The 26,553-nt window shown below is 44.1% G+C and overlaps 1 protein-coding gene across 5 annotated transcripts; it reads right to left on the reverse strand.

Moving 5' to 3' along the window:
• On the reverse strand, positions 1 to 26,346 carry gpatch8 (G patch domain containing 8). 5 transcript variants are annotated; one of them, XM_019258669.2, is made up of 9 exons: positions 22,830 to 22,907; positions 21,820 to 21,855; positions 18,551 to 18,569; positions 15,449 to 15,521; positions 7,711 to 7,778; positions 6,018 to 6,104; positions 5,702 to 5,845; positions 5,430 to 5,560; positions 1 to 5,038 (listed from the first exon to the last, which is right to left on the reverse strand). In XM_019258669.2, the coding sequence occupies exons 4-9, from the start codon at positions 15,453 to 15,455 to the stop codon at positions 1,171 to 1,173; spliced, it is 4,305 nt and encodes a 1,434-aa protein (XP_019114214.2). In that variant the 5' UTR covers positions 15,456 to 15,521; positions 18,551 to 18,569; positions 21,820 to 21,855; positions 22,830 to 22,907; the 3' UTR covers positions 1 to 1,170. The 5 variants fall into 5 exon arrangements, with proteins under 5 accessions (XP_019114214.2, XP_019114212.2, XP_027140831.1 ...); XM_019258667.2 differs by lacking the exons at positions 18,551 to 18,569; positions 21,820 to 21,855 and adding an exon at positions 26,199 to 26,346; XM_027285030.1 differs by lacking the exons at positions 21,820 to 21,855; positions 22,830 to 22,907 and adding an exon at positions 10,780 to 10,821 and having other exon boundaries at positions 18,551 to 20,379.
• Between the last annotated feature and the right edge of the window lie 207 nt (positions 26,347 to 26,553).

Below are 26,553 nucleotides of genomic sequence, written 5' to 3' on the forward strand. Positions count from 1 at the left end.
TGAACTTGAGATTTTATTTGCTGAAACAGTAAGTTTTTAAAAAATACAGAGTTGCTACTGCTTGACAGATCACTATTCCTTTGCCCTCCCAGCACATCTTAGCCGGGGTAGTTTAAGAAACAACCTTGATAAAATACATACACGTATCCACCTCCCGTCCATCTCGTCATTCTGCTTTTTCCAACGCCAGCCTCAAACCTCTAGAATGTTAATAGGTTAATCTACAGCAGTTTTTATTTACAAAATTACACAAAAGCAAAAACACAGCCCTTCTTTTGAAGAGCATTCTGGAAAATAATTTAAAAACAGAAAAATACAATTATTGCAGTATACTACAATCTTATTGTTACATGATGCAAACGCACCATCTCGATGTACAGATTTCAGTGCAATTCATTCAGGTGTACCCTCACCACAGGGAACATGAGCTTTGCCTCAGAGGGAGGGGGGGGGTCCTTGTGTGACATGTCATACCGATTTAGACACCATAGCATGTAATTTCACATGGTCATCATTGGTGGGATTCTTCACATTACACACTGATATATGTACAAGTTACTGCATTACAAATCATTTGAGACCAAGGATCCAATAGAGAGCAAGTAGTCATATGAGAACATAAAGAGATTATCAGTAATTATGAAATAGTTTGTCTCGTTACATTACAGAACCAAAGCTGTTCCTCTCTAGAACAATAGTCCTAACACAATTCTGCTTATAGCTTCAGCCATTAATGTCTCTTTGGCTGCTAAATTAGCAAAGAAAGAAAAGAAAAAGTGAATATTTTTATATGGAAAACAAAACAAAAACACTTCCAGTGGTTTCATTGATGCGTCATTCAAAAACAAATGGGTGGGTATAAACCAAGATTGAGGAAGTCTGTAAATCTACACCCTGCTTGAAAAATTCAGGGAAAAACATGGAAAAAAAACTCACGAGTAAGAAGAAAATGTTAGTGTCAATTCTGAACCCAACACAGTCAGCACCACTTTGTGGCTACAACTTACTGCACTGTGTAGGCCAGTAAAATGGTGGTTTAATGACAGCTTCCTGTCCCACTGTCTACATGTTGTCACAAAGACTTCATCCTAAAACCCTAAACCAAGCCGGTTAGGTCTTTCTTCCAGTGGTTGGGGTGGTGTGAGTACACTCCTTCACTTGCGTCATTACTCAAGAGCCATGGTTAGGTGGGTGCTGGAGGTCCTGCCCTGAGAAGATTGGGTGTAGCAGTGGATGGAGTTGGAGAGCCGCTGCTGCAGCAGCCTGTGAGGGCCGGGGTGTGAAAAGAGTGGGGTAAAGGGCTGCATGTGGTACATGGTGGAGAGCTAAAGGTGTGTGGTGAAGTGCAGAAGCTGGGATAATATGTATAGGCTGACCGGAGAGGAAGGCTGTTGGGTGGGCAGGAATCAGTCCAGCATGTCCTAGTGAGTGTCCCAGAGAATGACCAAGTGAATGGCCCAAAGGAGACAAGGAGATGGGGGTAAGGTGGTGCTGGGGAATGTGGTGTACCTGGGCTAACTGGGCATGAGCAGGGTGTGGGTGGTGGGGATGTGCTGGGTGGATACCCATGGCTGCAGCGGTGGCAGCATGGTGCTGCAGAATGGCGTGTTGCACTGTGGTGATCGACGTGCCGGAGGCTACAGACACAGTGGGCTGCTGAATGTGGATCTGCTGCAGGGCTGGGGGAGGCGGCGCTGGAGCCAGGTTGGCGGCTGCGGCAGCAGCGGCGGCGGCCGCAGCAGCAGCATTGGGAAATGTCTTTACCTGCTTGGCCAGAAGCTGCTGCTGGATGTGCTGCTGTGCAGCCTGTTGCAGCTTGCTGTACTTCTCCATTTCCTCAGGTGTGAATGTAATGGGCTGACTCTCCAAAGGAGCCAGTCCATCCTCCTCTGCCTCCATGCCGTCCTCCTCCAGGTTGGGTGGTGGGTAACCAGGATAGGCATGCATTGGAGGCTGTTGCTGCTGCATTTCTGGCATGAGGGCTTCCATCATGGGGTTCTGAGAAGGGTCCTGTCCTGCTTCTCCTTGGTACTGGGGCATCATTATGGAAGGCTCCTGTTCAAACAGCGGCCGGGGTTCTTGATGCATCTGGGCTTCTGTATTGGGTTGCGGCGTCTCCTCTTGGACGACTGTGCTTTGTGGCGCCTCCTCAACCTTCTGGACTGGTGGAGCTGGAGGTGGTGGCGGAGGGGGGAACTCCCTTATAGGCTCTACCAGGATAACCTCGGCCTCAGTCTCAGAGCCCTTGCCAGCTCCTGATTTCTCCCCCTCATCGGGTCTTGTTAGGGGAATCAGTGGTTTCTTCCCTGCCTGCAGCTTCCCAAAAAGTGGCAGCATGGCTTTGTTTCCTAGGGTCGGGGGTAGTTTGGGACCAAAGTAGCCCTGTGGTGGGTCCTTAATCTTAATCCCAGATTTTGTTCCTGTGGCAGAATCATCAGAGCTTTTTTTAGACTGAACCTTCTCCAGCAACTGGCGTGCAGTAAGGGTGTTTTTCTGTTCACCTGCATCTCGGGACCCCCCTGGCCTCAGAGCCTGTGAGCTGGATGAATGGGTGTTGCGGTTAAGGCCTCGTGATGAAGATGACCGTGGGGACTGGGAGCGGTAGATGCGAGAGCGGATGAAGTCTCTGCGGTGTGTGTCGCTGTCCGCTCGACCCCTGGGACCTCGTCGGCGAGGGGAACCTTTGGTGGAACTGGATGAGCGACTGGCGGAACTGTGGCTACGGCTATAGCTACGCCTCCAGGATCTTGCACTGGTGCTGCGGCTCCAGCTACTAGAGCTCCTTGAGCTGCTCCTATGGTGCCGCCGGTGCCTCTTTCTGCGGCTGTAGCTGCGTGAACGTGAGCGGGAGTCTTCAGAGGAGGAAGAGGAGTACTGATGTCTCCTGGATCGTCTACGTCCTCGGCTTCCCCTCCGCTCATACTCGGAGTCTGACGAACGCTTGGAGTGCCTCCGTCTGCGACCCTCTGTGCTGTAGTCACTGTAGCTGTCTGAGTAGCTGCGGCTGCGGTGGCTGTAGGCGCTGCTGCCTGCTGAGGAACGCTCAGAGCTGCTGGAGTAGGAGTGACTACGGGAGTTTTGGCCACGATGGCGCCGACGACTACTGCCCCGTCTATCCCCCCGTCTTGAAGAACGGCTGCAGGACCGCCTCGATTCCTCACTATGGTGGCGGCGTTGTTCCCGAGGACTTGACCTATGATGACGTGACCGTTGGGTCTTGGAGCCCCCTTCTTCTTCACTCTCACTGCTGGGAGGTCTACCAGGACCAGGACTTTTTTGGGCTGAAGTGGAGCAGGAGGCACTTTGAGGTGCACTGGAGTCAGTCTTTTGTCGCTTGGTGCCACTATGCTCCTCTGAGGAGTTGGACTTGTCAGCGCCTTTTCCGGCCCCTCCTTCCTCTGCTCCAGACTTGCAAGGCACTTCCTTCGTAGTACGTTTCCTCTTCCCCAGTTCTGCTCCTGTATTTCCTGTAGCCCCTCCTCCTCCGGTTGTCAGCTGAACAGAAGAAGCAACAGCTTTATCTTCCGACTTTGGTTTTGCCTTTTCCCCTGCATCACCTGTTGCCTCATCTTGATCTGGAGCTTTGTTTTTGCTTTTCTTGCGTTTGTGTTTTTTCTTCTTTTTGGGCTTCTCTTGTGTCGCCTCAGTCTCTCCCTCCGCATCTTCTTTTGCTCCTTTTTCTTTTCCTTTGCGTTTTGAGTGCTTCGCAGACTTCTTATGCTTCTTCTTTTTCTTTTTTTTCTTGGTACTACTGCTGCCGGTTGCAGGCTTTTGTTCGTCACCTTCTAAGTGGCCGAGCTCTCCTTTTATCATTGGTTTGTCTTTGTCAGTGCTGGTCCCAGGTTTAGTAGTTGTGTCTACTTCAGCTGTTGAGGCAGCGATCTCTTGCCCCTTGTCATCAGACTCTTCACAAGGCTTAGGGGACTTTGCACCTTTCCCTCCACGTGCTCCTTTGTTGCGAGACAGCTTGAAGTCAAAGTAGAGGGGGTTGCAGCTGTAAGACAGAGAAGGCTGGGTTTTTGTAAATTCGAGGAGCTCAGAGGGCCACTGAAGGGTTGTGCTCTCATCCTTGCTCAGAACTGGGAAAAAGGGACCTGTGGCGATTTTAGGACCCGAGTTGGAATCCAGTGTGCACACAGTATCCTGTATGTTCTCTGCCTTTTGCGTAGGGGAAGTGGGTACGATGGAAGCTGTATCTGCTGCACACAGAGAGGAATCCTCCGACTTCACTTTAGGTGATGGAGGAGCTGGCTCTGGGTCAGGAGTTAAAGTGACATTACCGTGTTCCTTTTCATCCTTGCACTCTGTAATGTTGGGCGGCTCCGTCTGTTCACAACTATCTTCGACCTTTTTCTCCTCTTGCCCCTCCTGCTCATCTTCTTCCTCTTTGCTCTGACATTGCTCAGTAGCCTTCATAAACAGCAAAAACTGGAAGTGAGGCTTCACCCGGCAGTGAGCTGGAGGAACGTAGTGATAGTACTGAGGCTCCTGTCCAGCATATCCTTCCTCTTTTTTCATCATCATCTTCAGTTTGTTGAGAGTGGACGCTAGAGAGCCTCCGTCATCAGACTGTTGCGCCTCTTCCACCCCTGCCACGCTAATCACCTCTCCTCCTTCACCCCCTCCCTCACCTCCCCGAGGGCTGTCTGTGCTGCAGCCAGATGTCTCCTCTTGTGCTCCAGCCTTTTCTACCTCCTGGCCCTCCTCTTCCTCCATAGCCTCCTCTCCGTGATCGGCAAACACTGCTGCCGCTGTCTCCAGCTTTACTGGGGCTTTCTTGGCAAAAGAGAAGGATACACTGACTTTGGATGCGCCACTAGGGGTTGGGGAGGAGGAGGTGCTCTTCCCCAGAGAGAAGCTGATAGTTGGACCTGGCTTTGGGGAGGCTGGGCCAGTTGTTTTATCTGACGGCGATCCATCTGGGGCACCGTCTGTCAAAGCAGTGTTTTCAGGCGTCATCATGTTGTCGCCATCTTCTCCCTTCTCTCCATCCACGGCCACTGTGGTAGTTTTGAACATGGGTCCACTTCCTGGAGTCCTGGAAGACAAAAGCATGACAACGAGGTCATGTGGAATAAATGAAAAAATACCAGACATATTTGCAGATTGACTGTTTGACAGGATAACTGCATGCTTGTTGTGTTTATCATTGCAATAAGGGCTTGACAGCATCCTGATGGTCCTCAATTTCACAATTCAGTTTTGAAGAAGAAGAATATCATTCAAGGATAGAAGAGGCTGCTGCAGTATCTGTCTTCATTTTGGAAAACATGTCTTCTAGACAAAACAAGTGTTTTACGATGTGGTCTCTGTTTGGCCTAACAAGTTACACAATGATCCTTCAAAATAAAACAGACAGGCAATTGTACGACTACCAGACCTATTTTGAAATCCAGCCAGCAGAGGGCACTCTGGGAAGAAATTCTTACCGGTCCTGTTGTTTCCTCTGCTCAGCCAGCTCATGCAATCGGCGCAACATCTTTTCCTGCTTCTTTCCACCTTTCCGGGAACGTGATGACACATTACGAGCAAACTCTCTCTGCTTCAGCTCTTTAAGCCTCTGTATTACGCACAAAAAAGAGACAATGACAGGACAGGGTGAAACCAAGCACAACGTGACACTTCTCTCAGAAAAAAAAAACACTTCTTCTATCTTTTAATGCATATCTCCTATAAGAGTGCAAGAATTGATAATAAGTACCTGCTTGTGAGCGTGGTCATAGGAGTTAATGTGGTTGTCAAACTCCTGGTGTTTCGTGTATTGTTTGTCACATAGCTCACAGTAGAAATTGGCTCTCAGGTCTTCCAGAGCCTTTGCAATAGCTTTCTCCTTTTCCATCTGGTCCTGTTGTTAATGGGAAATGCACAAGGGAATCAGTGAATGAATCTTAAACTGTGTTCAGAGAGTAGATGAAAAACCAAATGACATCAACAAGAGTATTTTTCTTTTGTTTCCTTCCACTAACCAGTATAGAGAATAAAACGATCAGAATGACAAAAAGACTGAAGGTCCTCACCTTGTATTTTTGCCGCAGTTCTTCTGTGTCCTCCTTCTCCACCTCGAGCACTCTTCTCTTCTCTGTGGCATCCTCTGCATAGTCCAGCTAAAAGGACGGACACAGCAGTTAAAACACACACACACAAAAAAACTAAACACTCACCTAGAGCAGTTCAAATTCATCTTTATCTACGCGTTTCAGATATTTGATACATTGTGTGGGACAAGCTGTTATGTTGTTAGGACATCTGGGCTACATGGGCTATGAATGGTTAGTTTGTTTTGCTTGTGTTTCCTCCTACATGTCTCTGATGCTGACAGATGTTTAAAGTCCAACTAAGACATCATTTCACTCATAATTAGTCGTCATTTTGGAGCGTAAAGTAATGTTAATGTGTTGATTATTAAAAAGGAAAACAAGAGGTCTTTTGTGATATTAAATCAATTTCTTCAATATTCCAAAGAATGAATACAAAATCATGAAACCAAAACATTTCTCCCTTATGTCTTCTGATTTACAGAGCACATGTTTGCTGTATCGCACAAAAAAGAAAATACAATTTCATTTTAGTTGGACTTTAATATTAAAAGACATGATGGATTGTAGGAAGCATCAATCCTCCTTAAGGCGGATGAATGACATGCAGCCAAAATTGTGACGGTCAAATCTGATTTATGACAGGAACTGAAATTCCAGTAACAGCAGTTGAAACATCTGCATCTGAGGCGACTAGTGTTACTGTATTTTCTGTTTTATGGCCTGTCCATCTCGAAAAGGTGTCGGTGATGGGGGTCCAAATCCAGACTCTCACACAAATGTTGTAGCATTCAGTGGAGGCTAAAGGACCTAACCCATACCATGAATCTTTGTGCACTGAATAATTTGCATTTGGCAACTATTCATTCATTCGGGTAATGCACTCCTGGCATCCACAGCACTCAGATTTGTCTGTCAGACTGCCAGTTGGTGAAGCATGATTGATAACTTCAGAGAATGTTTTCGCTGCTAAACAGTCCAATGCTGATGAGCATGACTGAGCTTTACATGACTCCAGCTGAAACTTGGCACTGTGCATGCCGCTCTTTGGCTCGTGTTAAGGATTTCTGCCTCTGGAATGTGTTTGAAGCACCCAATAATTCTTTCGGTGACTGTTTAGCAGCGAGTGTTGAAACTGAGGACAGATTTTTTTTTTTTAATATATATGGTATAAGCTTCACCATTTGGTAATCCTGTTATGTGACCTTGTGTGGCCAAATGGCCCACAACTCTGCGGCCGAACTGCTGTTGCTCCTAGTTGTTTCCACTAACAGTAACAGGACTCACACTTCATCGGGGTGGCTATAGATGAGTAGAAACAAACTTAACAACTTAACAAACTAACCTGTGGCATCTCAGTACCATGCTGAAAGAGACTGAACACTTGAATATTGGCTTAATAACCGATGCCTGTGTTGCAACATGTCATAACTTTCTTCTTTATAATATTTCTCTCAGAAATAGTTGTGCCTTCACTTTATTGTAGCAAATTCAGGTCAGAGATTACAGTGGTGAGCGCTGCACCAAGAACTAGTCTTATCCAATATTAAAACTAGGACAGCTGTACACTGTCTGTCTATGGCACATTTTAAAAACTGCTTGATGCCTTCGACTATGTCAGCATTAGAACAACATAAACAATTGATTGGGGATAAAATAAAAAGCAGCAGCTTACCTCCATCTCCATCCGTCCCATCCCCATGACATCATATTTGAGGATGATGGGCACAGGGTCGGTGCGCCCTGAGGGAAAAGAGACAGAGAGAGGACTAGGTGAGTTTTTGAGACTGGGACGGAGGGCCAGCTCGGAGACAGCCTGCTTTTAGAGCATAGGGTGCTGGGGTTAGAGAATTTTTGCCTTGAAGTGCAAAGAGACCAGAAAGCTACAGTGAACCAAACACCAGCCATTCTCACAGCTTACTGCAGCCATCAAGTGTAGAACAATTTATCTAACCTTCCTATGACATTTGGCCTGGCTGCTCACAGTTTTGAATTAGTCAAATTAGCTGCAAATACTGTATTCCTGGTGAATTAAATAAGGTCAAGGGCATCAGGGTTGTTCAGCACTATGGCTTACTAAGAGATAAAGAACAAGAAACAAGACTGACAGCTTAACGCCAATCTGTTTCCATATCCTTTCAGTGTAGTTGTACCACTCACCACCCCCTCCTCTACCTGTTCATTGCTGCAGTCCTGTTAGACAAGAATGCCAAGTTTATCAAGGACGCTACAGCTTGAGGGGCTGTGTGTGTGGTGTGCGAGCGTGAAGGGAGTTGCAACAGGCCTGCGCAGCTGCTTCCAGTGCTTACTGAGCGCCACTGCGACATCCTCCATGAGGGGAACAAAGCATCCCGATATTATCTAAGGCCTCTTGCATCATCTCTTTCTGCAATGTCTGCAGGCTTGGCTGACCCTTGCAAGCCCCTTTCACTGTCCTGAGGTCCAAATCTGTTCCCTTGTCCCGGGCCCCGTTCCTCATCATGACTAGATCTGAGAGATTGTTTTTCGTCTGTCTAGTTAAGCAATGTCGTGTAAGCTGTGAAAAGAGCTAGATCGGAAGGAAATTAACTGTAGAAAAATAAAACAAACCAAAGACAACCAAAAAAACAGAATGAAACATTAAAGATATAAAATATATAAAAATCAAAACTACTTTGGAGATTGACACAGAATTGCTTAATCCACTCATAATCAGCCAAACAAAGCAGAGAGAAAGACAGAGTAAAAATTAAAAAAGGACACAAGCACTGAACTACAGCAGAGTGACGTCACAGGCCAGGTATCGCCATGGTGACAGTGCAAGGGATGGGGATACTTACCTGGTAAAACATGGGTATGGGTAGGAGGAGAAGGAAGGGGGGAGGGACAGACAGACAGATAGACAGGGGAATCTCAACACAAAAGGCATAAAAAGAATTTGGACTAGTCTGCTGCTCCTGTTGCCAGCCAGATACAATAATCCATCTTACTGATAGTGATTATCAATTCAGTTTGGTTTCAGTTTTTTTTCCCCTCCCACATATTAAAAGTTAGTTGTCTTTTTCATGAATCAATTTTATATGAATACCATTGGGCATATGGAATAACTACAAGCGCTTGGCTTGAAAGTATTTAATCAAAGTTTCACAGTATCTTTAAAATTAAGTGTTTTTTCTAATGGAAAGAAAAAACAGAAGGCTACTACGATGCGTTTTCCACTGTCCTGCCAAAGTAATACTTTGAGCCAAAAGGAGCCCAGAGACAACATGTATAATACACTAATAATGTAATAACTTATTACTTGAAATGGGGCCCCTTCTGGCAAATTCTTACCTTTTTGGACAGCGGAAAGTAAGACCATTATTTGATATAAATATCTGTCATTTCTGTGCGTTGCTTGAGTAATTTAGTCATCACAGCCCAATGACATATTAATTCTGAAATCATAGATGCATGGGCATTGTAACATATAAAGGCCTGCCTGGACTCTCAGACCCACTGCAGTGTCTGGCAGCTGGGTGGGCTTTTAACTAATTGGATGGTTGCAGAAGCCTTATTCTATGGAAGAATTATCCTATCTTTATTAGAGAGCGTAGATTTTCAGTTTGAGAGCTTGATTTCTCCTTCTCGTGCTCAGATTTATTCACCTTGTGCTCACATTTTGTGCTCGCACTCAGACTTCTGCTGCTTTCTTTCAAAATGTGTGCTTGGATTCAAAGATCACATGCTTGTGCTCACATTTCTTCTTCTTGGACACAAACATTTCGCTCGCACTCAAATGTGTTCCTTCGCCCTCAAAAAGGGCAAAGGAACACACCCAAGATTGGTCCACACTCTAGCTGTCTCCCTATTGGCTGGTGAAACACACTATTTTAAGCGCAGGGAGGGACATCATTCAGTCTGAGCAGACACTTCAACCTGAGAGGACGTGCTTGTTTTGAGTGCGGGCACATTAGATCTGAGCGCGCACAGGATATGTTTGAGTGCGAGCGAAATGTTTGTGTCCAAGAAGAAGAAATGTGAGCACAAGCATGTGATCTTTGAATCCAGGCACACATTTAGAAAGAAATCAGCAGAAATCTTGAGTGCGAGCACGAAATGTGAGCATGAGGTGAATAAATCTGAGCACAAGAAGGAGAAATCATGCTCTCAAACTGAAAACCTACGCTCCTTAATAAAGATAGGATAATTCTTCCATAGTGTTCCAGTAACAAGGTGTGAGAAGAGGACCAATTGTGTGACATCTAGATCACAAGACTATCCGCTGACATGTGTGTTTGCGCTCTTTGCCCAACCGCGGTAGAGAAGTGAAACCAAATAGGGGGCGGTTCTGTTAGCCAGCCACTGCAGTGGTCCGTCTGAATGGAGTCACACGCCTGGCCCAGAATTAAAGATTAATGAACAATTACAGTCATCCCAAAACTATCACCAATCTTTAAAAACACAGTGACAATACTTCCACATTACCCATTCCAGTGGAAAAGAAAGGGACCAGACAAAAACAATGTGCATCTAAATCACAGGGTGTGAATCACAAGGTTTAAAAAAACTGAAAACAAACAAAATGACAATGTTCTAAGAGTAATACATATGCATGATAATATACAAGCAGCAGAATGAGGACTAATACAGAGAGAATTGAAAGCCTATGTAGCATTGGTGCTCTGATGAGAGGAAAACAAATAATGGGAGAAATTAAAACAAAATAATAATTAAAAAACAAAACAAAAAAAACAATTCAATTGGGGGATAAAATAACATTTACCACTAAGTTTACCATCAGCACAACATGGGCAGGATCAAATCGCTGTAAAAAAGAAACACCAATTGGTTAAGCAGGAAGATTGAGGCACATAGAGAAGGGAGGGTGGGGTTGGGAGTGTGGTTGTGGGGTTTAGGAGAGGGGGGGGGGGTTTATTACCAGAGGGGCATCAGTGTGTCACCCTCCCCACCCCCCTCATCCCTTCACTCAGGGCTAGATGCTTACAGGGATTTCCTCTCACCATTCTCTTCCCAACCGTTCGTCCCAGTCCCCAGGCCCCTAGCCTGGCGTTATCTTATTTTCTCAACCAGAACGTGCCCCGAACATACCAAACTACCACCCCCCCTTACAAAGTACGCCAAAAGTGCTTTTACCCTGTATCAGTTCAAACCCAGCAAACGTTGATTTATCACCAAGCAGAAAAAAAATTTTAAACCCCATGAGATAATTACTTTTGGGAGGAGCCGTGCTGGGTGAGTCTGATGGCATATTAATCCTGACAGATAAAAGGATAAGCGTATCGTCCAACCAAAGTTGTGAATCAAAAGTATCCACGTTAGACTTTTTGGAGTGTCTGGTTAAACATCTCAGTCTGAGATGAGAGATGCCTCTAGGGATGACCACCATTTTCCCCCTTTGAGCTTTTTGCCTCGCAGACGCTTGTCAGCCCAGTTAGAAAATCTCCCCTGAGATTCTTTCATTTCCTCGCTAGCTACAACAGCCAGCAAGCTTGTTTTGGGATGTGCTAAACCCCCGGAACAAGTGAACACATGACACACATAAAAATGTACCTGAGGAAAGAGCCAGCAAGGCTTTGAGCAGTGCTTAGAGCAGGTTCTGTATTGCTATGAAGCAGCAGTTTTAACCAAAGTACACTTAAAAAAAAATGTGAACTGTGCGCCCCTTCTGGAGTGTTACATTTCACTCTATCACGTGAAAGTAGTGTTTCAGTGTGCTACCTCCAACACTGCTTAAAGCCCCAGGTGAGTGTGACAGTTTGAGGCAGGCAGGAGTGCACCTCTGGGACAAACATGCTGTGCAGTAGGGGCAAAGAAACGGGGGGAGGAACGGGAGCGTGTAACCATGGGGACAGAGACATTCAGGGTGTAGAAGGGTGGTGAGGTTTTTCCCTGTAAGTTGACTCTATGGCCCGGTCAGTAACAGACACGCTCGCACACGCATCTCAGTCCCACATGATGAACCACGCACATACACACAAGTTTCACAGGTTTGGAGGTAGAAACAGGCAAACAAGCAGAGGGGGTGGGGGGAAACTTGTCTACTCTGCAAGCCATTCAAAGTCTGAGCCGTGGTTACAGCCAATCAGATACCCGACAGCAGCAACGGAAACTCAAAGAGGAAAAAAATAAAAAATAAAATCTAACATACGTGAAGATGATGATTCTAAGGGATGTGATGGAATCATGGCTTCCTAAATCTATCTTGATTTCAAATGGATTTTTGTTCTTTGTTCAAATCGAAGCACTTTACACTTGTGCAGATTGAAATAAAGGTTAAGTGATTATGAAGCAAAGAGGAGGAAGCTGATAGAGGCCATTAGCCTACAGTACACTGTAAAAGGGATGTTACATTGAGGTCAACTGCAGAGTGGGAGAAAGAAAACACACCCACACACACACACACATACTGACATACAGAGGGGGTCCAACAAACCTTACCTAAAAAGGGGCAAAAGGGACAAAAGAAGAATAAGAACAAAGTCAATACAGTGAAAAACTTAAAAAGGGGACACAATGCTTTCACTTCAAAATTCAAAAAACCTTCTCTTCTGGCAAGGAGGACAGGAAAGGAGAGGAAGATTATAATGATTATCCAGCAGACTTCAATGAGATGCAAGGGTGCAATTGTGTTGTGAACCTACTCCTAAGTACATTAGGACAATCTGAACAGAGACAGTGGGCTCCAACAGCAGGCCATTAATTCCTACACAACAACAACAACTGGACACGATTTTGCCGCAGTATCATCTGTCCACAGAGCAGGATGCTTACATAACCACACATCAGTGTTGCCAGCAGCACAAAACAAGAGCACAGCCGACGCCTGCAACTTCTTCTCTCCTCCACACGAAGCACAAATCCTTATTGCATCAAATAGATGGCTGCTCAGCTGTTCAAGGCCAGATGGAAATAAATAATGATGAACGCTTAATGCTAGGCTTAAAAAAAAGAAAAGAAAGAAAGACTGCTGTGTTGTTACTCTCCATACACTGTCAACCTGCCCAGAACAAAGCTCTACTCTTGTCCTTGGCCATGGTCAAGCTGAGAATACCTACGAGATGACACGGGGAACAGAGGCCATATATGTACATGAACAAGAGGTGCTAGGGCAGCCGCGGCGCAGCTCAACAACCAGTCATTAGATCTGTGTCTCTGGAAGCTCACTAATACACACAATCAACATTTAATGTCTAAATGTAAGACCATCGACGTGAGCACGCATAGACGCGCTCAGCTGTAAGAGCATTTTCTACATTTACATGTGAGACTGACTTCTCAGACCACACAACGGTATGAAAAGGGATACATTCTTTCTTTCTCCTATTGTTTTGGTTCACTGACAACCAAATTAAGCAGCAGAGCCACCGTCTGATAAAGTAAGGACACGCTCTGCTGAGTCTCAGCAGGCTAAACCGGTTTTTGTCACCACCTGCTCCGAGTGACATTTACACAACTGTGGGTTTCGACACAACAAGGACAAAATTCATTTTCTCTTTCTGTTGTCAGACTGTTGGACAGACAAACCGAAAATCTCATTACCAGAAGTACAAAGAAGGCATTCTTCTAACTATGCTGCCAACAAATCAAATATGGAAACGCAAGTCTGTACACGTGAACCAATTTTTGAGACTCTTTCACTTTGCTAACTCTGTACAGGGCCCATGTAGATTCACGTGTGAGCCTCTAACTTGTCTATAGTTTGGGCGTGTGCTGGAGACTTTCCAGAATGAGTTGCGTTTCCCAAAAAAATGCTGATATTGAGCCAATATTACTGCTGGGTTTACAGCAATGCACTTGAGCATGAGTTGCAATTAAGCAACGGAGAGGAACGAAGTGCACAGAAGTGACTGCGTGAGAGCAGAAATGAAACCGGGTACAATCTGAGGTTTAAATGGTATCGACCAAGAGGACAGAAAAGAACATGGTGGAGGAGGTAGCCAAAACTAAATGAATGTGGAAAAACAAGCTCCACTATTAGCAGACTGCAAGGACTCATTGGCCTGCCAGTGATGACATCACTCATGGGCAATGCTACACATCATCCTCTTTGGAGAAAGTGCAGGGAAGGGTGAGGGCTATGAAGAGGAATAAAAGACGATAGAGAATAAAGCTACTGATGAGGAGAGGAAACAGGGTGAGGGGACAGGAAGAGGCGCAGTGGATGCATGCCAGGGCTCTGCACCACTGCCTCTGAGCCAATGGGCACAGCAGGGTTGAGCTAATGAGGTGCTGACGTTTAGCCAAGTCCAACCCACACACTCAGCTCTGTTCAGCCGACTCCCTCTTACAGCAAGTCAATATCACTGAGGCTGTCCAATTACAGTTATCTCCAGAAAGGGAACCTCCTTAATGCAGCGAGTTGAAAGCTTTCTACAGACTGCAGAATTAATTCAATGTGTAGATCTTATGGAGTTTTTTTTTTTTTTAATGGGATATATCTATATCACTACACACAAGAGACAACAATCCTCAATCTATTATACAGAAAACTCCTAATGTTTATATATTAAGACACTGCAAGTCTAGTAAAACCCTTAGGCACAAACAAAATCCAGAAGGTCCTGTGTATCTGGATTGGGTCGAATTGCATTGCCAGAGGGGACTGGCCTGTAATTGTAAATACAACTGGCCAAGGCGAGGCCCATGAACAGTCTTTTGCCTATTACTTCAAGTGCTTTATATTCCTACAAAGATGCAGCCACGTTGGACAGAGCTGACCTGTTGCTGGTTTGTGTTTCCAGGGTCAAGCATGTGCTCTTAGTTACCACTTCTCCATCACTTGCCCAACAACAGGACAGCAACATTTAGCTCCTGTAAGCAAGATATAAACCTGCCATTGTAAGCTGATCCAGATGATGTTTTGTTTTTAAGCCACGGTTCAGAGAAAGATCTGGAGAAGTTACAAGACTTGCGTGCTGGCAACATCAGCGATCCACAGTCCATAACCTTCAGCTTCCTTGAAGCTGGTTGGCTAAAGCAAGTTGATGTGAACAGTTATCCAAATGAACTGTGATTCTGAAGGGGGGAAAAGCCCACTTCAATTCAAATTGCTGTAAACTAAATACATGATTGGAAGACAAACGCTTTAACTTGCATCTCCCAACCCCCCCGGAGTCCCTGCCTTCATCCTTTACAGGGCCTCGGGAACATGCTCCTCCCGCTTCAAGTTCAAGGGAACAGCAGCTTAAGAGTTACAGGAACAACTGGAATTTTATGTTTCAATAAAAAATAGTTTTACCCCGCAACAGACACAAAGGGAGAGATCAGAGGAAGAACGTGAAGAGAAAAGAAAATTTGCTGATACAAAAAAAAGGAAAAAAAAGGAAAAAGAAAAAACCTGGAAATGTGAGGGGAAAGAAAATGACAGAGGGTAGTGGCTCAGTACCACCAGCATACATTGAACATAGGTGTACAGACGAGTGTGTCCTTACCCTGCATGGTTTTGCCAAGGCCTTGCCCCAACTTCCAGCCATGTTTCTGAAGCAGCCGGTGCCCGATGTTATCCTAGCAGAGAGAAGAGAGGAGAAAAAAACCAAAAATATTCCAATAATAAGAGGAGCTTTTCCCCGTGGGCACTGGTCAAAAAAGCAAACAAACAAACAAACAAAATAAAAAAAACAAAAAAACACTCAGATCACGCTATCATCATCAGCACAACCACCACCACCATCACCATCATCATTATCGTCATCCACATCACCTACAGCGTGTAACATCAGTGTCTTCCAGCACAAGGAGTGGTAAGGGCGGTTGGGGGGTTGGAGAGGGGGATAGAAGGTGGGAGGCTGAGAGGAAGGGTAGGCTTTTCCACTATGATGAATACTGATGAGGCTATGTGTAGCCTATAAACTACAGGATACCCTCCTATAGTAGGAGTGCCCTTTGAAAAACATTTTTTTCCTTTATTTATTTATTTTTTCAAAAGGCAAAGAAATTGGGCATGGGTATTTCTATGCTTTTGGATGATAAAGATAACACATCAAGTCACATCCACTAACTGAGAAGTTAAGAGGAGGAGTAAGGAGAGGGCAATATATGTATCACACGCATACATATATGAACCACTACAGAGCAAGATCTTAGTACACAAAGAAAAGTGACACAGAACAGGTATGGAAATCTTGCATTAACAAAAAAAACAAAAAGACCAGAAACTCCAAGCTTGCTGTGATTCCGTAACAATGACGAGGGGGGAGGCACCATGAAACATATGCAGCTGTCACAAAAAAATATAGCAAGAGGAAGAAGACAGGAGTGGAGCTAATGGGCCTTGGATTACCATTACAAGGCCCAGGGTGGACAGAATATGCACGTGTGAGGGGGATGTGTGGGTGTGCAGGTGAAAAGAGGGAGACATTGTGTGCATGTAGCCCCATTACGTATACCAGAAATAGCTGTCGTGCATGTTTTTGTACACCTCCAGCATCTCCGGTGTCTTATCAATTCTCTGGTCGGCAACCATGTTCACGAAACATTGTTAGACACAAGGTTATGCGGTTAGCATGCCTCTGATTTAATTATTCTCATAGGTATCATTAGTATTCACAAACTATGATGGCCTTGACAAGCCTGCGAGGTAGTTTTTATGCTTGCACAGCAGCTTTTACAACAGCTGAGACACATTTTTAAGCAGTGTGCGGCCACATTGAGGTGGTCCACTTTATTATTTTTCTGCTTTTAATACTAATGATTGCTATGACAAATATACATGTAGATGGGATCAGGCAACTGATAATGAATCAGAGAGGCTAAAGAGGAGTGCGAAAACAAACACGACAGGAATTCAAAGCACACTCTGGGGCCAAATGTGCATGTTTGAGGTCATTATATCACTAGTATGGGTCAGCAAGAAAACAAAAAACATTAAGTGAAATGCAAGACCGTCCCACCACTACACACTACAGTACATCCTCAAGCACAAATAAACAGGAAACGATGAGATTTCTTAATAAGCAGTGTGTTTTTTTTCTGTTGTGATTATAACTATTCCAAGCTTGTCTAACATTCACCAGAGTGCTGCATTCTACCAAAAATAAATATATAAATAATAAAAAAAAAAACATACAAACCAAACCAAAAGGATATTTATAATCACAAAGAGATTTACATCAACTTTCACAAAGAGAAAGTGAAGGGGTTGGAACAAAACAGCATGCAGCTTTTTGTTAAAGGCTTTTTAACAAAAAGGATCGTCGGTGTTAGTAGCGCACAGTGAATGGTACACATACAGAGGGGTGGGGGCGGGCTGGGGGGTGGATGGCGGGGGGTTAACACAACTCCAGCTGTGTTAGTGTCAGGTGGATCAGGCACAAAGAGGAAGGTGATGGCTCAACGAGGCTCAACTAGTTCTCTTTGATTTAGAAAAAAAAAAAAAAAAAAAAAGAGGAGGTCGGGACGGGGGTGGGGGGGCAGAACAGAGCAGGCTGAGCCATGGTGGAGGTGAGTTTCTAGGGTGGTGGAGGTGGAGCTGGGCTTGTATGGGTTAGTGCATGTGAAGGGGAGTGGTAGTCACACACACAGCAGACACTGCATCTCCGCCCACAAGGTCTCATTTGGCATTATCTTTTTTTTGTCAACCGCTGTTGGTATTTCAGAGCAAACTGTTGCCTTCCTTTGCCCTAATTTATCATCATTTATGTCGGTTGTGAAAACTGTGATATACCACTTTGCAATCTTGATGACTTGGAATAAATCTATCCAAAACAACTGGCTGGTGTTTGCCTGGAAAAACCCAAGAGAGAGGCTTTACTTCCTGTTTTTTTTCCATGGGTGTACGAGCTGTGCTTACTCTCTGCGACAGTCGGATCTCTTCCACTGTGAGATGAGATAAGACAGGAATCTGTGCTGGGCCTCAAAATGGTGGGAAGAGAACTGGAGACAGCCTGTCTGCATCTTAACTACGACATTTAAGGTTAACATGCTGTGTTAAATAAGATGTCCCTGGCTTGGCAGTTCGTGGACATGTCATAAGATCCACAGAATTAGAGGCTGTGTGGCTCTACCTCCCCCCTGGTGGATATAACATGCCCCCTGTCTTCACTGTGTAGGGAAACACTGCAGATTTTGCTGCAGTGAACGCCTCCCCTCCAACCGACATTGGGTATGCTTCTGTCCCTTTACTGCAGTATTATGGTGCAGTAACACTCTACACATGGACATTTATATTGATTTAGGGTGGTGGGGGGGGTTAGCTGATCTCTGAGCCTTGGAGCAAGGAGGAAAATAAAATGCACCCTCAACTGTTAGCTGATTTGTTTTTCATTGCATCAGAGAAGTCTGAACAAAAATAAATAAATAAATAAAAACAAAAAAAGGGCAGGTTGGATGAGGCACCAGTCGCAAACGCTGACACTAATAAAAGAGATTAGTTCAAAATGGGCTCAGCAAAGGTTAGAGGGCGGAGATGAGGCGCAGACTGCGTGTTGAACAACAGATGAGTGCACCAAAAGAATAGACAGACAGACAGACGGATGAAAGCAACAACGGCGAGTCCAACAGCAGTGCAAGTGGAGTGAAGGCATTTCCATACGAACCTGGCTTTAAAATACTGGGCTGTCAAAAAAACAGTCACACGTGACACAACGTAAGAAACCGGCCAAACGCTTTCAACTGCAATTCTGCTACTTCTTCTCTAGTTCTTAAAAAATGCAAATCTCTCTCTGCTTTTAAACAAACATAACACTGTATACAAACAGAAAAAAGGTAGGCATGTCAATAAATCCACCAACTGACTGTTAATACAGGAGAAAGAAAAATAGAAAATGTTATCCAAACAAAAGAGATCTACAAGAGGGGGGGTGTTTTTTTTGTTTTTTTTATTATTATTATAAAGTATGCACTGTGCATGGCAGCACAGTGCATGGCAGAAGAAATGGGTCAGGGAAGTGATATGCAGGGGACCTCACCTAGAGACCTCAGAGTATTTAGGAATCGTATTGCTTTTGTCTATGCAGCAAAAAGTAGGGATGTGTTTATGTGTCCCTGTCTGGGTGTTGAAAATTGCTGTGGCTAAGATTACCAAGGAGGATGTAACACGGGCATATTAATACACATGACAGGTGATACAAGTGACTGATCCTAAATTAAGCCAAACTACATTTGTAATGCAACTTTCCATAGATTTTGCACTTTTTTTTTTTTTACACGATCTGAGAAGAAAACTGAGACGGACCCTTTTAGAAATATGTATTGCAAAAAGCGAAGCAGACTGCTGCAGTTACTCATCATCCTCTCTCACGTCTCTGAGGAATGTCTTTTGGCAAAGTGCTGCTAGTGGACAGGGCCTGCTGCTCCTCATAAACCCCTGCAGCTCCCTCTCCCTCTCGCTGTATTCGGTGCTCCGTACATTCCTAGTCAGTCTCATCTACTGCAGGTGTGACTAAATGGAAACAACTATCTCAGTGGTCCGAGAGCCAAACGACTAAACCAGAAGGCGTGTGGATGTGTCAGGCTGAATGCGAGGGGACTGCAAGACTTCATTTAACTACATGATGACAGAGAAGCAGAGTCCGATTAATAGAAATGTTGAAATGTAACAATTCAAAAATACATACTTACCTCATAATTCTGAAGGCCCTATTCATCAACTGGAGCTTTATCAAAGTGTACTTAAATTAAAAACGCTAAAAGATGACAGACATCTAACAGTTAACGCTGATACAGAGCTATGTTTGGCTTATACTTCAAATATTTAGACAAGAATTCAGTACCAGCTGATATACTAAAACCTAAAATGTCCCCTTTCTGTGCTGCTTCACTTAATAGATCGAAAGCTCTGATGGGCTCGGTATCCATATTAGATATTCAAAAGTAATGACTACAACTTGAATAAGAAGAAATACATGATAAACGATTTACCAAGTAGTCATCCTGTGGCCTGTAAACATGTGTTTCTTAGATTTCCAGTGTGTATGTGTGGTTTCTGTGGCTCTGAGGCTGCCCGCTGCATATCGCTCTTGGACAGGGTCAGGTAAGGGGAAGAAGAGGAGGAGGAGGAGGGTAGGTTGGAGGGGCTGGTAGGGGCAGGAGATGTGGGAGGAATGAGTCTGGGAGGAAAACTGTAGTAGTGATTAGGACAGAGTGTTGAGAGAAAATAGTACTGAATGCTACCAAGTTAACACATGCAATGCAAAAACAATGTTAGAGAGGAAGAGCAAAGACCAAAAGGGGGAAAGACAGAAAGAGAAAAAAGATCCCAATAAAGTACCACAGACCTCTAGCTGCCTATAGATCACACACAATAAGTGGCAGGGGAGGGGCTCCGAGAAGCTGGGCCGAAGCATTCAGTAACAGCTCCGAGATTTAACACTGGTGGACGACTGCCCGAAATCCCACCACCTGTGGCAGGGACAGACCTGTGTACCTAACAAGATGGTTACATAACTTACGTTAGTTTATGTGTTTTAGATTTTAGCGTAATGTTTTAGTGATCCATTTCAAATGAGATCTCTTTTGAAGCGTATTAGATTTGTTTCTCCTGGTCGCCTTTTCGAGCAGCGACTGTGTAATTTGGATTATGAAAAACACACCTGATGTAGCAACATGTGTCACCAAATCCTCTAAATCTTCAGTTTGAGCCGACGGTTTTACTTGGTGGCAAACTTTCATGGTTACTTGCCTGTAGAGAAAAAGTCTGCCACCTTCTTCTTTGGGCATGCTCTTTCCAAAGACAATAAGGTCAGGTGTGCGAGTTTTATTATTATTGGTGACAAAGTGGACAGCTGAAGGCGTCTCTTGATGTGGCCATTTTTTTCCACGGATGTGTGTAGAATTGTGCGATGCTGCAGCGCGGCCCTCAGCGCCCCTCCACAAATAATAGCGCAGGAGCAAAAAGAGCCACTCAAGCCAGGTGAGCAGGCCACCTCTCTCCCTTTCTTTTCGCTCTCTCCGCCACCCACACACAGTGCGGATTTTTGTGTGCCTTTGAGAAAGTACGTCATACATAGAAAGAAAATAAGTGATGTCCTCGGAAAACACATGTTCGGGCGACAAATATGATCATGAAGCCAATGGTGTTTTTCCAGGCAAGGATGCTGCTGCTGCTTAAAAACTTGAGACGTGCGCCTGGTAATATTCATGTGTAGCCCGCAGCTCTTTTACATTGATTTCTGGGTATTGACTGAATCAGGATAAATGTTTCAAGTGCCTTGTTTAGTGCACTGTTAATCAATCTTAATGTAGCAATAATGACTTCAGCATCTATTTTGCTGTTATGAATATTCCTGTTGTGTTTTGAATTTGTCTTAGCGAGCAATTATTTGGGCTGTTTTACTTTTGTTTACTTGCATTCATTTTTTTAAACATGGCTTGTTATACATCAGTGTTCATTAGATCAGTTTCAGGCTGGAAAAACAACTGCACTATTATTTTTGCTCGAAACTTGCTGATCCCGTCTGCTTGGCTCACAAAGCACGTCCACAATGTGGAAAAGAGGTAATGCGACGCTGTCTGATGTAGGGGAGGTTTGGGCCTGCTCACCACAGTGCTTCAGAGACAGGAGAGGGGATGGAGAGAGTGGGAAAGACAGAAAGTAGAGAGCTGCCTGCGCTATTATCCATGTGCCTCTTCAGCGAAAAAATGCAGTCCCAGTTGCACAAGCACCATGCCAGCACAGAATGACAGAGGGTACTGTACACCGAATCACTGTGTAGTAGGGAGGGAGCGAGAGAGGTAGAGAGAGAATAGATGTAGAGTGTGACAGGAGTGAAACAGACAGAAAGAGAGAGAGAGAATAGACAGTCAAGAGAAGCGTTACAAGGACCCTAAAGATAGGAGTAAGAAAGCAGAGCGTGCAAATACAAACCGGGTCATTGCTGCTTAGCTAATAGGGGCCAATTCGCTGCAGGAGAGAAATGTCGAACACCCCAAGTTGTGTACAATAAGATAACTGTCCTATAGACACAAACACTATACACTAACACAGAAATTCTAAAGCTACATAGAAACACACTCTCTCAAACACAAATGTAGCCATTCACACCATCTAATATGCACTCTCTTGTTTGCTAAACGGAGTGGAATAAGCACCGCCCACTTTTTATTCACGGAAACATTTGAGCCACTGCAAAAATAATCACACATTTAATTCATATAATTGTCTAATCTACTTAATTAGGCTGTTTTTAAATCCAAATCTGCCCTGCAACATCTGCTATGTTCTTATTTAAGGAGGGTTTTATATGATCAGACCCCTCTCAATGCATTTTAAAATGACACTGTGCTTGAATACATAATCGTCAATGTATCATACAAATATAACAAAACCGCAGGGCTCACTCAAAGCAGATATATGTCCGGTATCCAGGATACATTTTCGGTCATGATCAAATATGCAAATTCTAGTGACTGAGTTTAAAATGGATGAACAGCTAGAGTATTTAGAAAACAGCCATTAAAGGCCGTGCTTTATCCACTCCATGCTTTCAGAGTCATCTCATCTCATAGTGCTAAGATGACTAACAATGACTAATGGGAGACTGATACAAAAAAAAAATCAAATGTTTATCTCTAAGCTCTACATAAAACAGGAAGATCTAGCATATACATCATATTTTTTTTAACTGTCACACAGGAAATGGAGTAGGCAGAGGACATGGGAAGTGAAGGGGCTTAAAGGGGCAATTAATGGACAATGAGACAAGTGATACTAAATGTTAGGTGGCAAAAGTGTGTTCAAGAAAACACTGGATGTGTCTACATGGACAGAATGAATGGAGTAAAAAAAAAAAAAAGGTGTGGTTCTTATTCCTCCCTGGACCAATCATCCACTCTCACAGCTGGTCCAATGGTGCGGGATGATAGATGCAGCCTTACCGATTCGATGGGCTTGTCCAGGGACGCCTGCTCCAGCTCCAACTGGCCCTCTTCATACTGGTCAAAGTGATTCCCACCCTGAGTGACACATTTAAAATCTCATTTTAAAAAGACACTTACATTTGGAAAATGGACATTTTATAGAAGTTTGCCGTGTGATCATCAAGAGCCGTGCTTTGGGTCAGTAACTACAAGTGAGGAACAAGTTGATTTTTTAGTCATGCCATATCTTGATCAACAACAATGTTGTTTACTCTATATGAAGAGATATTTCTAAAGAATGTACAGTATATTACTGTAAAAACAGAGAAACATCTCTATATCGCAGATTCTGCCATGATTAAACATTTACTTGGCAAATTTATTCCAGCGGTGACAGAAGACTTTGTTCTTTAGTTATTTGTTATCTGAATTCGAAGCATAGCTTTACATACAAACTGAGCGTTTATGTTTAAGTCGGCGCCCCGGCTGGGACACAGAGTGAGTAATGGGCTTGCTCCCCAACCAAAAGCGGCGTGTTTATAGAGCAGTTTCTGCTCTGAGACAGATGGCTTCCTCTCTTTAGCAGCAGAGGAGAAAAGAAGGTCATGTTTGGGAGTCCGTTTCCTCCCGACCTTCACACAAGCAGAAAACTCAAAGACTCCAAAAATAGTCTGTGGTATTTTATTATTTATTAGCAGGTTCCAGCTACTAGCAATAAGACATGGGTAGACGGTGTAACTGCACTCAAAACATACAACTAAATGAGGTTCTAGCTTATCCTTTCATGTATATTTGAGGCTTGGGAATTGCACAGCGGGATACAGACTTTTCCCTTCCATCAATGAGAGACTGAAAAATGTTCTGCGGTCTGCAGCTACAAAAAAAACTGTGCAACAAATGTGAGAAGACAATGCTAACATGTGCTGGACCACGCAAGAGGATTTACTCCCCCCCCCCGCAAACGTTCCCCACGGGACTCTGGTTTTGCAGAGATAAGCAACTGCTTAAAAACAGCCCATAATAATGAGGTGATTTGATGCCACACTGGCAAGTCGTTAATTCCGATGAAACAGGACCCCTCATCAGCATGAGTGAAGCTGGGGATTATGAGAAGGGGAGATAGAGAGGAAGAGCTGAGGACTTATTTATGAACAAAATCGATGACAACCTCCCCCCGTCTCTCCTCCGCATGACTTTCTGCTCAGCCTGCCGACCACGATGACATCTTATTTATACTGCTGCTCTTTTTCTAAACCACAGCCATGATCTTTGCTTTGTCATCCGACGTGCGCCAAGAGTACATTTCCATTTGTCCTACAACAGTGAAATGGATGCTCCGTACCACCCCTCATTAGGAAATGAGAGACGCTAATAAATTGCCTCGTGCATTTCTGCAGCTCCAGTTTAGCCGCATGCTGAAGCTGCTCCAACGACAATGTAAATCAACAGAGAGCCGACAGAGCTGTTGGACTGGTTGTGCTTTAGATATTAGGGAGACCATCTGTGGGTGTTTCCTGCGCCGTGTTGCTTGGCAGCAGGCTTTAACCCCGTGGAGTCAGAGAGAAACTTTCTGAATACTGAGCATATGAATGCCTTCACAGCAGATCTCTCGCACACAGGGCTCCACTGTGGTGAGCCAGAGCCGGCCTCAACAGACTCATTCAGGCCACACAGCAATTCACCTCGGACTGACAACATAGCCGAATACCGAGTTCCCACTGGACACCTACACAGTCGGTACAGAGGTTAAGAAGAGGAGCAGTTTCTTATGCATGCACTTGTTTCACGTCACATCATTACTACAGCAAATACCTTTATTCTCTACGATACCAAAAGACATTTTACTAACACCGGTGGCTTCATTGTCCTTTTTTTTTTTTAATGGGGCGTAAATGACGGAACAAACCGCCGTCAGCACAATGTAAGGAAAGAACAGGTTGTGTTGGTTCTGTTTGGATTATTCATCTAAGCATTTTCTCTGACCCTGAACGTCACCGTTGATACGGCAACTGTCCTCTTCCTTCACAAATCACTGAGGGAGGAAGAAAAAAAAAGCACACAAAGTCACACAGGAGAGAAAAAGCAGCGATGTCCCGTGAAAACTCTTGACTGAAGTTGGCTTTGTTTGATAAGATGACTCTAAATTAATGCGGCAAACAACACCTTACACACCGACTTCAGTTTCTACCTGTCCTGCCAATAACAATTGTGTCAAAGAATTAAAAAAAAACTGTTATGTGGCTAAAAATATGGATGACTGACGTCGGGCAAAGCAGTGAGATTATAACGCCTTCAGGAGGGATTCGAAAGGAAATAACCGATGAATGACTGATGAGAGAAGTACAAACACGCATTAAGCACACTTTGTAGTGTCGTCAGTAATGTTGTGTTTAGCTTTTTCGCTGGGTGCGGTCTTAGATCACAGATAGGCAAGTCAAAGACAAACAAGCTCATACGTGGGTTGTGAAATTCAACAACTCAGCTCCTGGCACTCTATTGTTGTTGGACACAGCCTGAAATAACGTCATGTCACACAAAAACAAAACAAAACAATGTTATTAATGTGCAGTAGGGACAGATTTAAACACTTCACACAAGTAAAGAGAAATATAAGAAACACTTGTTATCAGCCTGATTTGCTTTGTACGTTTAACTTAACTTAAAAAAATCAAGATTAAAGTAAGTCGACATTAAAATAATTTTAAAAAACACCGGTGAAATGGTGCTACCTTTACAAAAAAAGGAAAAAACACAATGTTATGTACATTTTTATTAGGAGAAATGTGTCCAAGGACGTCTGTTTATCTCAAACCTATCGCCCCACATTCACGCATATCATATATATATATAAAAGAGATAATTTCACGTAATGTTATTAAACGACAGCACAGACAGATAGTTGACTTATAAATAGGTCAGCTCAGCGTGTTAACTAGCTGCGGCTGCTGTATCCAAGTTGTCAAAATGATGCAGCCATTTCTTACAAACCAATGTGCGTACGAGTTAGCTCCCCTGCTAACTAGCTCTCCATCGTTAGCATATGTCGATAAATAACCAAGGTCACTAACCAGCTCTTCAGTGTGTACATTATGCTGCTGTACGGCTGAGCAGGTCGCGCACTAAGCATAATGTTACAGTGCATGAGGAGTCAAATATAGCAGGCAGACGTAAAAAGGGGGGAAGTTAAATTCAAAAGAGCCGCAGTGCAACAGCGTTCACTAGCCTTAGCTCGGTTAGCTTGCAGTGCTAGCCAAGCGGACGTGGAGACACAAAACGCACGAAGCGAGAAACCCTCTGTCCTTCATCCTCCGTGTGTGTGCGCCAATGCATCTAACGGGCTGAAAGAAATTATGTCTGCAAATCAGTCAGTCGTCTGGCATGCATTACCTGGAAATCACGATCTTCGTTGAACCTAGAAAATCTGTCGGCCATTTTCTGAACACAGCAGCAGCTTCTGTGCTCGCTCCGTCCGTGTCCGACACAAGCGCGCAGGAGTGGTGATGATGATGATGATGAGGATGATGATGATGATGTGCACTGCGATGAACGATTCTTGACGAGACTTCACCTTTCGCAACAATTACCACCTTGATGTTACAATGCCACCGTGGGAATTGATTTAAGACACACCGATAGTCTAATTATTATACTGCATTTGTATTTCTGCATATTTCACTTTGCATAAAGGGTTGTTCTCAATCTTATCTTGATCTGCTGATAGAGCTGAAATTTTTACAGTAAA

Source organism: Larimichthys crocea, chromosome XII (assembly GCF_000972845.2).
Source record: "Larimichthys crocea isolate SSNF chromosome XII, L_crocea_2.0, whole genome shotgun sequence".
In the NCBI taxonomy this organism is placed as follows: Eukaryota; Metazoa; Chordata; class Actinopteri; family Sciaenidae; genus Larimichthys; species Larimichthys crocea.

What these genes read in the sequence shown, in the direction of transcription:
- gpatch8 (XM_019258667.2), bottom strand. Translation starts at nt 26,243, where the DNA reads ATGGCCGACAGATTTTCTAGGTTCAACGAAGATCGTGATTTCCAG. An exon ending in ATGACCACGCTCACAAGCAG is followed by an intron (nt 5,561 to 5,701) that starts GTACTTATTATC and finishes TGCGTAATACAG; the next exon opens with AGGCTTAAAGAGCTGAAGCA. An exon ending in CAGAGGAAACAACAGGACCG is followed by an intron (nt 5,039 to 5,429) that starts GTAAGAATTTCT and finishes TTTGTCTTCCAG; the next exon opens with GACTCCAGGAAGTGGACCCA.